The sequence below is a fragment of the Hippopotamus amphibius genome, chromosome 5, assembly GCF_030028045.1.
Source record: "Hippopotamus amphibius kiboko isolate mHipAmp2 chromosome 5, mHipAmp2.hap2, whole genome shotgun sequence".
Classification (NCBI taxonomy): domain Eukaryota; kingdom Metazoa; phylum Chordata; class Mammalia; order Artiodactyla; family Hippopotamidae; genus Hippopotamus; species Hippopotamus amphibius.
In genome coordinates, this window is record NC_080190.1 from 115,206,257 (window position 1) to 115,222,757 (window position 16,501).

A 16,501-nucleotide genomic window follows, 5' to 3' on the forward strand; every position below is an offset into this window, starting at 1 on the left:
TTACTAGGCTAAAGCAAACCTGAGAGATGAGTTTGCTGTTGGGTCCTTCCCTCCTGTCTGTTGAGAGGTTTATAGAAGAAAGAAGAGGAGGATGAGCCAGGGGCACCCTCCTGCTCTACACAAAGTCATTTAGGGCCACCTGGGTCGAAGGTGGGCCCCCCCCCGCCCCGGGAAGTTCTGGATTTTCTACATCTGCCCCATTCTGACCCAGAAAGGGTAGCCCTAAGAAGTCAAGAATGATGAACATGTTAAATACATCTAGTAGGAAATAAGATGGTGGCAGAACGTGGGGCGTGTAGGGAATTCTGATGGCCACAGAAAACAGTCAGATACAGGCCGTGTTTCCCACTGGTGAGTGGCTCAGGTCCTACATCACAGACTCAACTGGAACCCACTCCTGACTAGCCAGACTGGCTCGTTGCAACTTGCCGCACGTTTCTGAGTCTCAATTTTGTTATGTGCACAGTGGGAATAATAGGGGTGGGTGCCCCAACACTGTTGATCCCAGCCAGGTACCAAGGCAGTTGTCTAGTTAGTGATCAATACGGGTGTGAATAATCAAAACAGAACACTTAGCACGTGGGAATTCCCTGGCAGTCCTGTGGTTAGGACTCTACTTTCACTGCCCAGGTTTAATCTCTGGTTGGGGAACTAAGATCCCACAAGCCACACACACACACACACACACACAAACACTTAACACGTCTAGGGGACATTTGCATTTTTCCCACTGGTGGCAGGAGTAGGAGGCATTTGGTAGTCACAGCCCATTTCTCCCTTCCCTTGGAAGAAGTGTTGCTGAAAGTCAAGCCTGACCCCTGCTTCTTGCCTCAAGTAACTGGATCTTTTGAACAAAGAGGCATCCTCTAGGAAGACAAGTGGCATCAAGGTGGAAGTAAGTACCTTTGTGTAGCAAGTGCGACAGCAGAAGCTTCAGATACAGGGCAGTGAGAGGACACTGCGTTATGTTCGCGCCATGCGTTCAGGGGTTTTATTTACGTAGGTGTGTGTTATCTGGGGGCTGTCTCTTCAGAGCCAAGCAGTGGATCCAGAGCAGTTCTCAAGTCAGGAGTCCAACCTCATGATGGAGCAGAAGGCCCCTGTGTTCCCACAGCAGTACGCGTCTCAGGCACAGATGGCCCAGGGTGGCTACACGCCCATGCAGGACCCAAGCTTCCACACCATGGGACAGCGGCCGAGCTATGCCACGCTCCGCATGCAGCCCAGACCTGGCCTCAGGCCCACGGGCCTTGTGCAGAACCAGCCCAACCAGCTGAGGCTTCAGCTGCAGCATCGCCTCCAAGCACAGCAGGTGTGTTCCTGGCCGGTGCCTGGAAAGTCGGGGTGGCGGAGGCAGGGCGGGGGGTTGGGGGGGACACAGGGGAGGTGGATGTGAGATTGGGAGTCCTTTCAGAGGCCTTGTTTCTCATTCTGCCCTTTCTAAGAGGATGAACGTGTTGCCATGTTGATCTTACAACTTTCATACTCCTTTCTTTCCCTTCCTTCCCTTCTTTCTTTCTCCTGTACTAACTCCACTCCAGCATAGAGCAGCTCTCTTTGATTTCCCAGCTCTATTATTTATGGTAATGATGGGCTAACCTTGAGCTCTCTGAGCCTCAGTGTATACATCTGTAAAATGAGGTTGTTGTACAGTCTAGGGCAACATGTATGTGTCTACGGGGCCCAGCACAGTTTCTGGCCCAAAGTGAGCTGCTGGGACAACAGTAGCTCCTGCCATGAGTCCGATCTTGTGACCAGAATCGTGACTATCAGTGGAAGAGGGGCGGAGGGTGCTGCCTTACGGAATCCCCGTTTAGCTCAAGAACGCGTGTCCTCACTGAAACGAGCCCGGACAGATTTCCGTCATAGAGCAAATAATTGTGCTGTGAGCTTTTAAATCTCCTCTCATTATTTTTCCCCCTGCCTTTTTCCTAATCTTCCTCTTGGCCTCCTTTCCTGATCATTCTACTCCCTTTCTCCCTTGCAAACAGTGTTTTCCAAACTGTTTGGGAAATAGCTTCTGAGCTATAAGCAACTGGAAACCTCACTGATGACTAGCTTCAAAAGGGAATCCAGCTACAGACCATGTGGTTTCGATACCCACCAGCATGTAGATGTTGGGTTGGGAGGGAGGGGGGCAATTTCTTGAGAAAGGTGATTGGAAATAAAATCTATTCTGTTTAAAAATGCACTGATTGCCATGTGTGTGCATCTAGAATCGCCAGCCACTTATGAATCAGATCAGCAATGTTTCAAACGTGAACTTGACTCTGAGGCCTGGAGTACCCACACAGGTAAGGGACAGGACAGCCGTCAGCTTTCACCGTGTCCACTTAACTTCTCTTGTCGTTTCTGCCCCCTCGATATCCTACATAAAGTAACTTAGAAAAGGCCATGCACAGAGCCAGGTCCACACGATGGATGTCGCGTCATTCACGCATCTGTTTAGTCTGTCGCTTCTGTGGTTCCCTCCTCATCACTGTCCTGTTCATCGCCAGGTGCAGTCAGTTGTCGTTATTCACACTGGCTGTGTTCTGTAAAGTTACTGCCAACACTGAATTAGCAAATACTGAACAGTTGCTCCTAGGAGAAATAAAGGGTTCAGTGCCTTTGAGCCTCTGGTCACAGTTTCATCGGTCAATCAATGTGTGTTTCTGTTTGAGGACACCTTGTTTAACATGTACTGTTGATTCATTAACGTTGAACACTCAGCCAACAGCACCATAACTCAGGCCTGCGCGAAGCTCATCTCACTCCCAGATTTTCCCCACAAGGCACCTCACAGCCTCCTGTGCTGCTCTAGGACTCTAGGCAGCACTTCAGCACTCCTCTCAGGAGCCATTTTAAACAGCAGAGTCATCAACACAAAAGCACAACAGTGTGAAAAACGTGGAACTATGTAGTCCACAGAAAGGACACTTTTGTGCAGTGTGAGAGCTGAAACAAGAAGCGGTGTCGCCCGGTTTCAGCCTCAAGTGGGAGTGTACACGTTGGGCTTCTCACGTTTTTTGCTGCTCCACACGTGTCCATAAGTGACGACAGTGCAGTATTGGTTCTGGGATGACAAATAAATGTTAGCGGGTAGGCAGGCTCACCAGTGCAGAATTCATGTATAGGGAGGCGGACTCTACGTTGCCAGGACCCATAACCAGCCTTGTACCGCTGACTGACAGCAAGCCCCGTGCCCTTCAGCCATCCCTCCTCCCATTCTATCCTGGCCTCCCTACACTCCTCCCTTTCTTCCTGCCTCTGTTCAGCCCTTTCTCAAGTTCTTCAAAGCCACCTTTTGGCACAATGACTTGGTTTCCCTTTAGACTTGAATGTCCCTTAATGAGACTCTAAACTGCCATCCTCAAGGTTTCTGCACAGAGTCTCCCCACAGGCAGGACAGGGGTTACTGCAGGGTTCCTTAGTTACCTGTGTCCTCTCACAGCGAGTCTCAGGTTAGTTGATACTAGCATCGAACTTACCCATCTCAGTCATTGCAAGCTGTCAGAATCATCTTCATCTCTACAGAACTCAGACGCTCACATTCTCAACCACCAGTTGGTCCACTCTAAAATGCTCTTTCATTTGCCGAAGAATTTTTTTTGCACGAGATAGTCCCCGCTGTTATCCTGTTTCTAACATACGGTTTGTTTTCGATCTGTGTCCACCCGCCATGTCTTCCCTCATTCCAGGCACCTATTAACGCACAGATGCTGGCCCAGAGACAGAGGGAAATCCTGAACCAGCATCTTCGACAGAGACAGATGCATCAGCAGCAGCAAGTTCAGCAGCGAACCCTGATGATGCGAGGACAGGGGCTGAACATGACGCCCAGCGTGGTGGCTCCTAGCGGCGTGCCGGCAACTATGAGCAGCCCCCGGCTCCCCCAGGCGAATGCACAGCAGTTTCCCTTCCCTCCAAACTACGGTACTGGACTTACACCCCCACCACCTCTCACCAGTCCTTTCTCCCCGGTGTCCCCCAGTCCTGGGTCACAGCTCCTCTCTCACAGCTCTTTGCATGGCTCCCAGATGAACCTGGTTTACCAGGGGATGCTAGGAAACCTGGGAGGACCACTGGGGCCCGGCAGGAGTCCCCAGGCCCAGCACGGTACCTTCCAGTCTCTCAGCTCAGGTACCACCTTTTCTCTGAGTGCAGGTCTTACTTTAAGAGTGACCGAAGTAGGTGTGAGTGCAAAGAGTGCCACTGCCAGTCGTGCGTGTGAGCACGTGTGAATGTCTGCGTTTATGTCGATGTCTGTAAACACAGGTGCATGTGCATATACTTACACTTGAAAACCTCTGAGTCTGACTCAAACAAATCAATAGATACAAAATGTTGAAAGACATATATCGTTGTAAGTAGTACAGATCTTCTACAACTTCTGAAAAATAAAGGCTCTCAGTATTATACCAGATCTTTAATGAATTGATCATTCTTGAGAAGTGCTGTACAGAAACCGCAGTGGACCACCTCTTAATTTTCTTCGTATTGATTTGTTGTTTAATGTCAGTCTTGAGAGACGAGCGTGCGGTGTCATAAACATTAATATTTGTGTGCATGTCATATTCGATTAATAGTTGAATTATTGATAAAAGTAAGTGCTTACATCCAGGTTAATATTCAAAATGACTTTTCCCATCTTTCACCAGAGTTCTCTAGAAACAACTACCAAGGCTTTGTGGTGCTTAACCTCACGTCTCTTATTTCTTTAAAGAAACAGAAAGATAATTTGGGTAGCTTTTTCCTGTGTAATCTTAAGCCTTTCTTGTATAGCCAATTAAAGTATTAATTAAATACGCTTGTTTAACACACCTTCTAGGCAAAAATGGACTCACCTTAATATCATCCCTGAAATTTTCTAGAAAGCCACCTCCTTTGGTTCCCAACTCCTCCTCTCTTTCCTTTTTGACAATATAGGAAAGTCTGCTCAAAGTTTCCTTTCTTTCATTTTAGTGTAAACACCATTTGCCTCTATACTGAACAAGAAGCTTACATTGATTTCTTTTTTCTTATTCTTGCTAATGTTGTAGAGCACAAAAGTATCACAGAGCCCTTTATAAATACATAGCAAGCTAATCATGAATGCAGTTTTTTTTTGTTTTTTGTCTTTTGTTTTCATTTTGGCTATGCCAGGCGGCTTATGGCGTCCCACTTCCCCAACCAGGGATCAAACTCAGGCCCTTGGCAGTGAAAGCGCAGAGTCCTATCCCCTGGACCGCCAGAGAATTCCCACAGTTACTTATTTTTTAAAATGCTTCTATCTCATCATAGAATAACTTGAGTTAATTTAATAAGTTATTCAAGTGTGTTGGCTTTTTATATATAGCTAAATTTTAATCCAATTGTGGTGACATATAAACACTGAAAGACTGTTTCCAGTCAAAGAGAAACATACACATTTGACTCATTCTTGATTTGCGAGGGATGTGGAGAAAGAATAGTATTTTCTCTCTCTACCTCTAGTCGTGATAGTTAATATGGTTCCTAGGCACCCCTCTAATTACCATAGAGAACCAGGGTATGGAGAGTTTTCTTCATGCGTTTTATCCCAGCTTGGAATCTTTTTCAAATGTGTGTAATTTACCAGCACATGATCAGGTATTTGATGGTAATTTTCTTTGTGTATTTGATTTGAATGTTCTCTTTCGTCCCCCATCTCAGCGATAAACTAACAGTCTCCTTTGGATTTCTGTTTTGTTTTGAAGGAATAAGTCAGCAGCCTGATCCAGGCTTTGCTGGGGCCGCCGCACCCCAGAGCCCTCTGATGTCGCCCCGGCTGGCGCACACGCAGAGCCCTATGCTGCAGCAGTCCCCGGCGAACCCGGCCTACCAGGCCTCCTCGGACATGAACGGGTGGACGCAGGGGAGCATAGGTGCAAACAGGTACGCCGCCTGTCTTTGTCTTGCTGATAGAAATCGCCAGGGAATCGTTCCACAGCCCACCTGTGTCTCTTCTGGATTTGTCTTCTTTGCTCAAACAAGCAATACCAAGTAACCTGCTAAGTAGGCCAGTCTACTTTACCTAGGGCAGAAGTTACCAGAATTTACCAAACCTTAGCTTAATGTTTTTCCCTTGGGAGTAAAAGAAACTCCCCTAAGAAGGTAGCACCCCCACCAAGGTATGATAGAAACCACTGTGGAAGGCAGTGGCCTAGAAGCCACCCTCTATCAGGGCAGGTAATAAAAGCAAAATAAAATTAAAAAAAAAAAAAACTTGTCCGGTGCAGATGTGAAAGTGGGAAGTGTCCTTCCAGACCTTCATGGTGTTGTTGGGAAAAGGACAGAGCACGGTGGCCCCTGCAGCTTCACCAGGGGCTTCCCTTGCTGTTTCTGACCTCACCGCTCCCTGGCTGTCCCACCTGAGTTCTCTCAGCCTAGATCTGTTCATTTCTGAGGAAAATGCCTGGGAAACCAGTGCTCAAAACTGCCAGCCTGTTTGCCCGAGGGCTCTAACATTTTCATCTTTCACTGTGTTTCTAGCATGTTTTCACAACAGTCCCCTCCACACTTCGGACAGCAAGCAAACACCAGCATGTACAATAACAATATGAACATCAATGTATCCATGGCGACCAACACAGGCGGCATGAGCAGCATGAACCAGATGACGGGACAGATCAGCATGACCTCAGTGACCTCCGTGCCTACGTCGGGGCTGTCCTCCATGGGTCCCGAGCAGGTGAGCACCCCAGGGAGAAGCCCCTCGCAGGTTTCTGATCATAACGTTTCGTCTGTTTCTACATTAAATGTGTCTTTCCACGTGCTTAACATCAGCCATCAACTCCCACGTTTATTTTGAAGAGTGTTTTTTTCCACCTCACCATCACTCGTGCTGGTGCGATTAGCAGAAATACTCGTTAATGACAGATGTAGACATGAAAGGACCGCTGACTGCTCAAAGATATTTTCAAACAGTTCTCAACTTTCCTATCTTCTAAATTTTTCTCTTCCTTGAGGGATTTAGCAACACCTAAAACGAATCTCGAAAAATGGAGTGATGAAATGTGCTTTCGTAAATAGTTTTCTTTTTGCATTTTTAAGAGCTGATTTTTTTTCTAAACATAAAACCAGATGAAAAGCAATGGCCAAACTACCTGCCATCCAGTTAGCTTTAAAAGAGAGTTCATGTGGGCAGGGAGACTGACACACAAGTATCCAAAAACTACTCTTTGTCATTTTGGGGATGTGGAGACCATGATTTTTTTTTGTCCATATGTATATTTTTTAATAATCCCGTTTTGTATTGAATAATACTGAAATGATTCTGCCATCCCTAAGTACACGCCAGCTTCACTTGCTGGCAAAGAGACTCAAAGCGCTTGAGATGTAAGTAGCCAGCCTAGGATTCAGAAATCGATGATGGGCTGATCCAGAGGTAAAGATATTGGTTAATAATTTTTAAAGGGTATTAAAGACCTTATTTTTAAAGGCCACAAAATGCTTGGCATTCTACTACCTCACTAGTTCACGCAAAGTATTGATGTGGCAAGAACGTGGAATCTTATTTCAGATTTGGAGAAACTGAGGCACGGAAAGTTTAAGTGAATTAACCATCATCATTGACAGCACCATAGATTTCCATTAGACCATGACTGTGAGAATGGCGGAAGAGTGCAAGTTTCATTAGGTCTGTTTAACCCTGAGGTTGGTAAAGGACAACTTCTGGGAAAATTTACTAAATTTTACCATGCCTCCGTGTTTTAGTCTATAAAAAAGATGACTGATAAAAATACAAAATGATGCATGAGAAAATTTAAGCCCTTTGCAATTTAAGACAGCTCTGTGTGTGTGTAAAATAATAATTTGTACTTCTCTAGATGAATTGATGGTGGCTAAATGCTTATTTGTATAAATTAAACATAAATTAAAGAAAAAGAGACTTTCATCTTTTCAGTGGAGAAAATACAGTGTGGATGTTGAATGTTCCACAGAAGTGGACACCAGTAGTTCCTGACTTGCTTTCTAGGGAAAGTGTAATTTGCAAAAGAAATGTACAGATGCCAAGGAATAGTTCACCTAGAGAAGAGTCACAAGACCCTGCCCTGTTTGGAGTGTTCATACCTGCTCCTGCTAATCAGTCACTTGCCTACAGTAATAGACATCAGGAATCACTGATATAATTTGCACTCAAAAAAGTTAAGGCATAAGAACGTTTCTAACATTATCATCTCTGTTGAATTTCTATACAAAATACAAAAAAGAAATTTTTAATTGTGAAGGCAGCTCGTGTATTATAAGGATTTATTTTCATGTTCCTCCACACTGCCCCCCAGAACATACACACGGAAGAATAGAGAAGGGAAGTAGCCGTTTTCACGTAGTCCTTTCTCCCCATAATTCTACTCCTAGAAACAAAGCAGCAGGCTAGTGGGTGGTGGTTTCCCGTGCGCTTCTGGGTGCCTCACTGGATAAAGCCACGGCCCTGTCCTGTCGCCCTCAGGTGAACGATCCTGCTCTGAGGGGAGGCAGCCTTTTCCCAAGCCAGCTGCCTGGAATGGATATGATTAAGCAGGAGGGAGACGCTTCACGGGTAAGAAACAGCAGAGCAATGAACACGTGGCTGTGGTAGTAAAGACAAGCAGGCTGTTCTGTAGGTGCAGCCAGCCAGTAGACTGAGGAGAGTTGTGTCACGCTTGTGGGTTTTTTTAAATTATCTTCTAATTTTATCGGACGTACTGTGGTTTTTGTGTGAATAATTATTTCTTTAAGCTCATTTTAATTGAGTGGATGGTGCTGTATGAATTAAGAACACTGATTTTGCCCCCTGGAATGAAATCAGTATAGCAAAGCAAAAAATAAAGGAGCGAAGAATTAGTCATGTGAGGGCAAACTGATTTACTTTTGCTTTTTCCAGAATCATGATATTTGATTTTTCAGGAGGATGAAGAGGAACTAACTTATAATTGCTCTCTCTCCCTTAATTAAGTCTAAGTTGATTGTTTCTAAGTGTTTTTCTGTATTTCATTTTATTTCGGCAACAATCTTATATGTATTATTTGCTTATTAGCGTAAACACTGGTCCTAAGAAGAGTGATATTAACCAACTCCTGAGACAGTAGAACAATCAGTGCTTACAACCCACCTGAGTCGGGAGCCTGGCAGCAGACCTGACCTGTTAGAGGGAGGGCGCTGAGCGATCTGGCACAGGTGAAGGGTCCTCTTAAGGTGGAGGGCATAATCCCTAGCAGTAGGTGACTCTCTTTTAAAGTAAAAGTTCTCTCTCAATGGCGAAAATGTAGGGATGATGTTGAATTTCCTACAAAACAGTGGACCTTGGAACGTTTTGTTAATATTAGCATTCAAGTTCAAAAAGTAATAGCATAAATTTGACTCGGATTTTAACAACGTAGTGTGTGGTCTGTCTCATTTGAAGAAGCACAGTCACGTGTGGCTGGGGGAGTCCTGTGGATGTTTTCTGTACCAACCCTGTCTGAATGGTTAATGTATTGGTATCGTAGGTCTAACAGAAAAGGGAGTGTATTCCATACTGACCATGTGTCCAGACCCTAGACGTGCCATCGATGGAGGCTGGAAGCCCCCTGGGGGACCGGTGTCTTCCCTGCTGCCTGGCCTATTCGCCCCTCCGCTGTGGCCCCCCACGCAGCCACGGCTTGTGTGCAGAAAGCAGAGGGTTGAAAGGAGAGGCTTGAAACCCGGCTCGCACTTCCCAGAGGAATGATGACAATGAGCACTAATTGGGCTCCCACAGAGGACAGCTGTTCTCACCCAGAAGTGCTGGGGGGCTTCATTTCTGAGCACAGGGTGTCTCTCTGGGTGGAGGGAGTGCATTTAGGGGGCCAGGCTCGCATTTCCCTCTGAGTCCACCACGATGAGATCAGGCCTCCCTCGCTCCCCCTCGGGGTGACCATGCGCGGCGGGGGCGCTGGGCAGGCCCCTGGGAGGCACTGCCTGCACCAGGCCAGCAGCCTGGCCTCCCCCCCTCTTCCAAGAGCCCCAGGAAGTGACTGGCCGTAGGTCCCTTCTGCTGCCACGTTGCCTCCAAGAAGACAAGACTTGCCTTCTGGAAAGCAGAGTGCTCGGGCGGCCCACGGTCTGCCTTTTAAACCATCACAGAAACCAGCCCCCTGTGCTGAGCATCGAGCGCAGGCCTGATTCTCTGCTTAGAGCTTTATTGGAGTCGCTCCTTTAAACCGCAGCCCGGCGCGTGGTAGGACCCCTGTTGAGCGTTTAATGACTTGCCCGAGGTCTCACATCACAGGAGGTGAGCCAAGGCGGGCCGATCCCTGGCTGCGCTCTCAGCCCTGCATCATACTGCCCACCTCTCCCGAGGGGGCCCGGGGCTCCTGCAAGTCTTCCTCAAGGGTTTATGCAGGTAACGCTGGAAATTCAGGCCAGAACGGAACAAATTACTTCATTCTTTGGGGCCATTCCTTTCTCTCTTTATAGATCCTAAGAGGAAGGAAAGACACACATACTCCACGACAGACAGTGAAGATTCAGCTGTGTACTCAGTGGAGTCCTCGCTCAGGCACTGGGGGCCTCCCCTCAGCACGGAGGAACCCCCCTGAGCAAGGGGAGGGAGCACACCTTTTGGCGTCTGATGCACCAGGGACCACGCGGGCCCATCATAGATATTCAGGCCTCCCCCACGTGTTCAGACAGAGAGACGGAATCTCTGGGGACTGGATGACTTACCCCAGGTCACACAGCGGGCAATGGCAGTACATATCGTAGGCCAAGGGGGGGACCAGCCCAAGCAGCAGCACAGAGGGGCCCAGGCCTTCCAGGTGGCTCGATTCCTCGGCAGCTGGCACAGCACAAGGCAGAGCAGAGGCGCAGGCAGGCGGCCAGCGGGACCAGATGTGCCCTTGACGCACGTCGGGGTACCTGGGGGGGGGTGCCTGAGAAACCTAAATGGGAAGGATTATTGTTAGGGTCACAAAAAGCAACGTTCGGTAAACACAGGGTGTTCTCTCCATCAGAAGTGCCTTTCGGGATCCGTGGTGAGAATTCTGTCTTACCTAGCCCGGGCCATTTGTTCCCTCTTACTTCCAGCTCTTCTCCAGTCCCCCTCTGGAATCTGCCTTCTCCATCAATACCTTGTTCTTGTTCATGCTGAATGTTAAGGCCAGAGGGCAGTCTGTCACAGTCTTGTTGTTCCCTTCAGAGGATAACATGTGCGATGTATCCCTGCCAGGTCACAAGCAATAACTGAAAATCACTCTGCATGTGTCACCGTGCTGCCGATGTGCACACAGAGAGGGCTCTGTCACCTTCATCCCCTGTGTCTCTGTGACATGCTCTGCTGCTGCTGTGAAGCAGGGAGCTCTTTTCAGAATTTTTATTGGTGATCAGGTTCTATTTGAATAGAAACCACTGTGATCCATTTTTCATTGAATCTGTATTCTGTTTATCTTGAAAGGGAGATGAAAATTGTATCTTGCTTTAAGCAGAGCTAGAATATACAACTGTGGATTTACCAAAAACGAGAAGAGCAGTTATTTTATTTAACCAAATGTTCTTCTTTTATAAGGACTTCTCATAGTATTCCTTTATATAGTATTCCTTCATATGACACATGTATTTCAATATATTAAAATTGAGTTTACTGCTCAGTCAGGTGGCTCTTGTACAAAGTATAATTGTAATTCCTTCTGTGTACCAGTGTTTTGGAAATTGAACACTAACGGGAATCAGCTGTAAGTTGATAATGATGGTGGTGGTGATGATGGCCAAGACCTCTGTTCATTTAGCCTGCTGAAGCCGGGGAGGACCCTGTGGTTCTCCCTGGGTGTGTGGCAGTAAGGGAGAGTCAAGAGGGAACATTTTATAGGAAGTGGGTTTGTACTGGATGATTTGAGGAAGGAGTAAGAAAACAGTGACCCCTTCTGGATGCGATGCTGTCAAAGAGCCAGGGCAGTTCAGCAGCTGGGTATGTCAGCAGAGGCAGGTGTCGCTGGTAAGGGAGCAGCAGTCACTCGGGAGAGGTCGGTAATCCATTGCAGGATTGGATCTGTAGGATCTGCTGGCCTTGGGAACCCTTCTTTGTGTTCAGTTAGGATCAGTGCCATTTGCTCGTCTGCATCAGAATCAAGCATAACTCACCCGGGTGCAGCCTTTGTGATTGGCATTATTTAAAACAGCCAAGTAGTCTGATGTTTTCATGATGGGCCTTACGATGGTTTTACCAAAAATTCCAAGCTATGACACCACTTTCTCTTTGTTTTCCTGCAGAAATACTGCTGACACTGAAGGTAGCTAGTTGCATCTTTCTTCAGCTGACTGGGCTCACTTGCTCAAGACGCTTACCAGTCTGGAGAGCTGCGTCTATTTGTTTTGACTCAACCAACCTGCCATCCAGTCCTGCCAGAGCAAGAGAGGCAGATGGGCCTGGGCCCTGCTCCCCGGGTGGAGTCCCCTCGGCTGCTGCGGGAGGAGCTGCCTCTTGTGTTGACAGACGGTCTGCAGCTCGCATCCGGACAGTTGTCAGTCTGTTCACTGCATTCACCTTAGTGCAACTTAGATCTCTCCTGCAAAGTAAATGTTGACAGGCAGACTTCATACCCGTGTCAGATTGAATGTATCTAAATGTATGTATTTAAGGAAAACACCCATGCTCTTGTTCTGTTCCTGTCTGGTTCCAGACACTGGTTTCTTGCTTTGTTTTCCCTGGCTAACCAGTCCAGTCCAAAAGGTTAAGATTTCATCTGGGGGAAAGAAAAGAATTTAAAAAACAAAAATCAAACTAGAGATGTTTTAAGCTAAGCCTGCATTTGGGATAAAAGCAGGGCAGACACCATGGACCACGCCGTATGTACAGAGACGCCCAAGAAATGAAGACCAAGAAATCGTAGTTGTATCTTTGTAGAACGTTCTCAAGACCACGTTGGAAAGTGTTTCCAGTTACTGAACAGATGAAAAGGAGCCTGTGGGAGGGCTGTTAACATTAACAAATACTTTTTCCTCTTTTTTTTCTTTCTTCTTTTTTTTGATTCAAACGAAACTAGTTCACCCAAATCATTAATCAAGAAGAAATAGTTTTCATTTCCAAGTTCCGTTCGCCTTAGATCGATCAGACAGCCTGAATCCGCGCCTCCTCTTCCATCTGATCCTGCCTCTTCCCATCCCCCTCTGCCTTCCCCAGTTCTCCCCACTCTCATGCGTTTTTTTGTCTTTTTCTTTTTTAATAAAAGCAACAGAAACCAGGTAAGCCCTTTATTACTTCCTTACATGTTGTGCCAGCCACTTACCAATTGCTAACTCTTAAATTGCGGAAAAATGCATTTACTGGCGAGGAGAGGAGCAAAGTTAGGACTTGACACCCATCAGACTTTGGACACCTGCTTTGGAAGCGCGTTCATTCTGTCCCCCAGCAACATGGGCCCACCAAACTGGAGAAAACCATAGCGTGCTTAAAATTGACAGCAGACATCACAACAGATTTCACCTCCGCCATGTGTTTTTTATTTTGTTTTCTAGCAGTGCTGACTAAGCCGAAGTTTTGTAAGGTACATACAATCCAATTTCTATGTAAACAAGCAATAATTTAAGTTGAGAAGTTAAGTGTTTTAATTGTATAATTTTTTGTGAGGTATACATATTGTGGAATTGACTCCAAAATGAGGTACTTCAGTATTAAAATTAGATATCTTCATAGCAGTGTCTCCTAAAGGTGTTTTGTAAAGGCTGTCAAGGCCTCAATTAGACCTAATTTGTAGACTTAAGACTTTTTATTTTCTAAACCTTGTGATTCTGCTTATAAGTCATTTATCGAATCTATATGATATGCAGCCGCTGTAGAAACTGATTCTTGATTTTTATATGTTTATATTCTTTCTTAATGAACCTTAGGAAGACTACATGTTACTAAGCAGGCCACTTTTCTGGTTGTTTTTCTTGCCCACTGTGGTAGGGGAATAATCTTTTCTTAATTGGCATCAGTTTCAGACAACTGTAATACCAAGAAACTGGTGATCTTTTTTGAGCAATTTCTCCCCAACCCCAATACACATACTTTCTTACCTAAATTTCAGAATGATGTCTTTTTGATGTCTAAAAAGCAAAGCATTTTATATCTCATTAGCCAGGCTTTTTAGGAACAGAGAGGTTTTTCCTTGAAATTTGATTGTTTATTTGTGGCAGGGTGAAAAATACACAAACTACCCCTGTTTATACATAGATCTCTGTCTATACGTCCAGATTACGGAAGTATAGAAAGAGAGCTATAGCCCAAAGATGAACGGTGAGTAGACAGTCTGAAAGCATGGCTCCGTACTAAAGAAGTTTTCTGGAAATTTTGCCTTTCGCTGCTTTTTTCCACTTGAGGGGTCTCACTACAGGGAGGTGGCCGAGGACAGCACTTCTCGGGGGCCGCCAGCTCACACGTCCCCCTCGAAAGGCTCTGCTTTTCTCAGCCGAACCATCGGGTCGCCCAACTGGGACGGAAAGACACGGGCAGACGTTGGCCCGGAACTCCGTGTCCTCACTGGCGCCGCAAGGCTTATGTCACACATGGTGTACCGTGACCAGTTTCACGCTGATTTTTAGAAACGTGAATTAGAATGACGTTAACTTCACACAGCATAGAAGAGAAATGGAGTTTAAGCTGGATTTTGAGTTTGAAGTCCCTTTTCACTAGAACACTGTCCAAAAATGCCTGTGCACCTTTCCTCGTTTATCCCTCCGCCCCCTGTGTTCTACTCTCAGTCCCAATTCAGACAAATCTGCAAACCTGTGATACTGGTAATATAGAGTAATTCATGATCAGTACCAACTTGAAGGAAAAGAGCTGATCAGTTCTCTTATGGCTCAGATCAGGTCATGGATTTTACATCCAATTAAGAGAAGAAGAGTCAGTGAAGGAATCCTCTGATCACATTGATCATGATACAGGCAAAGGCCAAATCAGTCCCTCCACGATCAGTATTTCTCATGCTGTACACAATAAACTTGTTAGACTGAGTACTTGGTTTTCGTTTAATAGAACAAATAATCAGTGTTTTACTTATATTACTAAATGTGAAAAACACATAATGTGAAAAGTATACATACATTAACTTGGTTGTGAAACTCATCTACGTGTTCATGTAATGTGGTAAGTTGAAAAAGTGAAGTGAGCTGTTTTTTCCTGCAATGAATTAATTCGTTGGACTCAAAGATGAAAATGCCCCCTCCCACGTGTATCTCTTACGGCCTGTAACAACTGAAAGCAATGTTTTTGCAGTTTATATAATGCAGTTTTTAATCTGTGTTTAAAAACGGAGTTCCTATGGGCTTAACACATGAAATGGGTGGCACAGATCCCCTTGCAGAACCCAAAGATACACAATCAATTTTGAAATGCAACTTAAGCCATTAATTGTTGGTGTGAATTTAAAATTTTCTAGTATTTGTATGGTAGTATGCTGCCTAAGAGCAAAGCATTCTCTGCACAAAAGAAAATTACTGTAGTGGCTTCGATTTTAATTAGAATTTTCTCCCTGGTGTTTCTTTATAGACTAAAACGAAATCTTTTAAGTTTCTTACTACAGGTAAAAGCTATGTGCAAGAACCTCAAAATGCTAAAATCTAGCATAATGCCTTAGATCTGTTTTTAAGTCTTGTATATTCCTACATAGCTGTCCGATGTATTATATTTGTATAGTGAACTGTGTACAATTTTTTGAATAAGTACATCATCACTTAACCTTTATGTTGTTGAATGGTGATGATGATACATTTCTTCAAACATTTAACTGTATTTTTTTTTTCTTATGCCGTTTGTGGGTTTTATTTGTACAGTTCCTCATGAAGTTGCATCTGAGATGTGTGTATATGAAAAGATTATACAAGGGTAAAATTAAGCAATATATTAACTATGGTTCTTCAGGAGAAAGCTTACAGTGTTTCAGGTTGTGATTTATTTTCAACATGGAGTTGACTCCGAACATCACTTTGTTCACCTGCATTGATGTTTGTATTTCTAGTGTGAGCAGTTTATGCAAAAGGTAGATATATTCAGAGAAATTTTAAATACATTTATGCAAGTTAATATTGCTTTGCTGATGCTATTTGCTTATTTGATGTTAAATAATGCTATTGTAAATAAAGAATTCTGTTGTTATTGCATCATTTAATAAATTTTAATGCCTTCGGGTTTTACATGGCTTTGGAGATTTTCTTGTGTTTATATTGTATCTTCCTTCATAATTGCAGTTAAATATAAAATGACCTGACTTGTAATTTAATAATTTCTTACGTTTATACAGTAGTTGACACTATTCCCAGCATGTTAACATTTATGCTCTCAGTGACCCATTTTCTAGATGTTCAGTTTGAAGGCAAGAGCGGTGTGTCCTGCCTAAGATTATCTGACAACTCAATGGCAAATTCAGGTCGAATCTAGATGAGTCACAAATGATGCTATCACCTCTCATCCCCATTTCTCCAAAAACATTTACAAGAATAATGTGGACTTCTGAGTGGCTTATTAAGGTTATACTTTACACATTAGAATAGTCATGAGGGTTTTAATAGATTGGTTTGTTAATAGTTGGTAAGCAATGCAAAT

General features: G+C 44.9%; 1 protein-coding gene across 15 annotated transcripts in view; it reads left to right on the forward strand.

The window, feature by feature from the left end:
• Positions 1–16,096, forward strand: part of NCOA2 (nuclear receptor coactivator 2) — a 270,883-nt gene extending 254,787 nt beyond the window's left edge. For 13 of the 15 annotated variants that reach the window (XM_057737096.1, XM_057737109.1, XM_057737101.1 and 10 more), the window contains 7 exons: positions 1,034–1,312; positions 2,217–2,294; positions 3,681–3,915; positions 5,697–5,874; positions 6,472–6,670; positions 8,432–8,521; positions 12,187–16,096. In XM_057737096.1, coding sequence (XP_057593079.1) covers positions 1,034–1,312; positions 2,217–2,294; positions 3,681–3,915; positions 5,697–5,874; positions 6,472–6,670; positions 8,432–8,521; positions 12,187–12,198 — 1,071 coding nt within the window. In that variant the 3' untranslated portion in view covers positions 12,199–16,096. The remainder of the gene's footprint in view (positions 1–1,033; positions 1,313–2,216; positions 2,295–3,680; positions 3,916–5,696; positions 5,875–6,471; positions 6,671–8,431; positions 8,522–12,186) is intronic. The other 2 variants (XM_057737107.1, XM_057737108.1) reach the window with 2 other exon arrangements.
• The last annotated feature ends 405 nt before the right edge of the window (positions 16,097–16,501 follow it).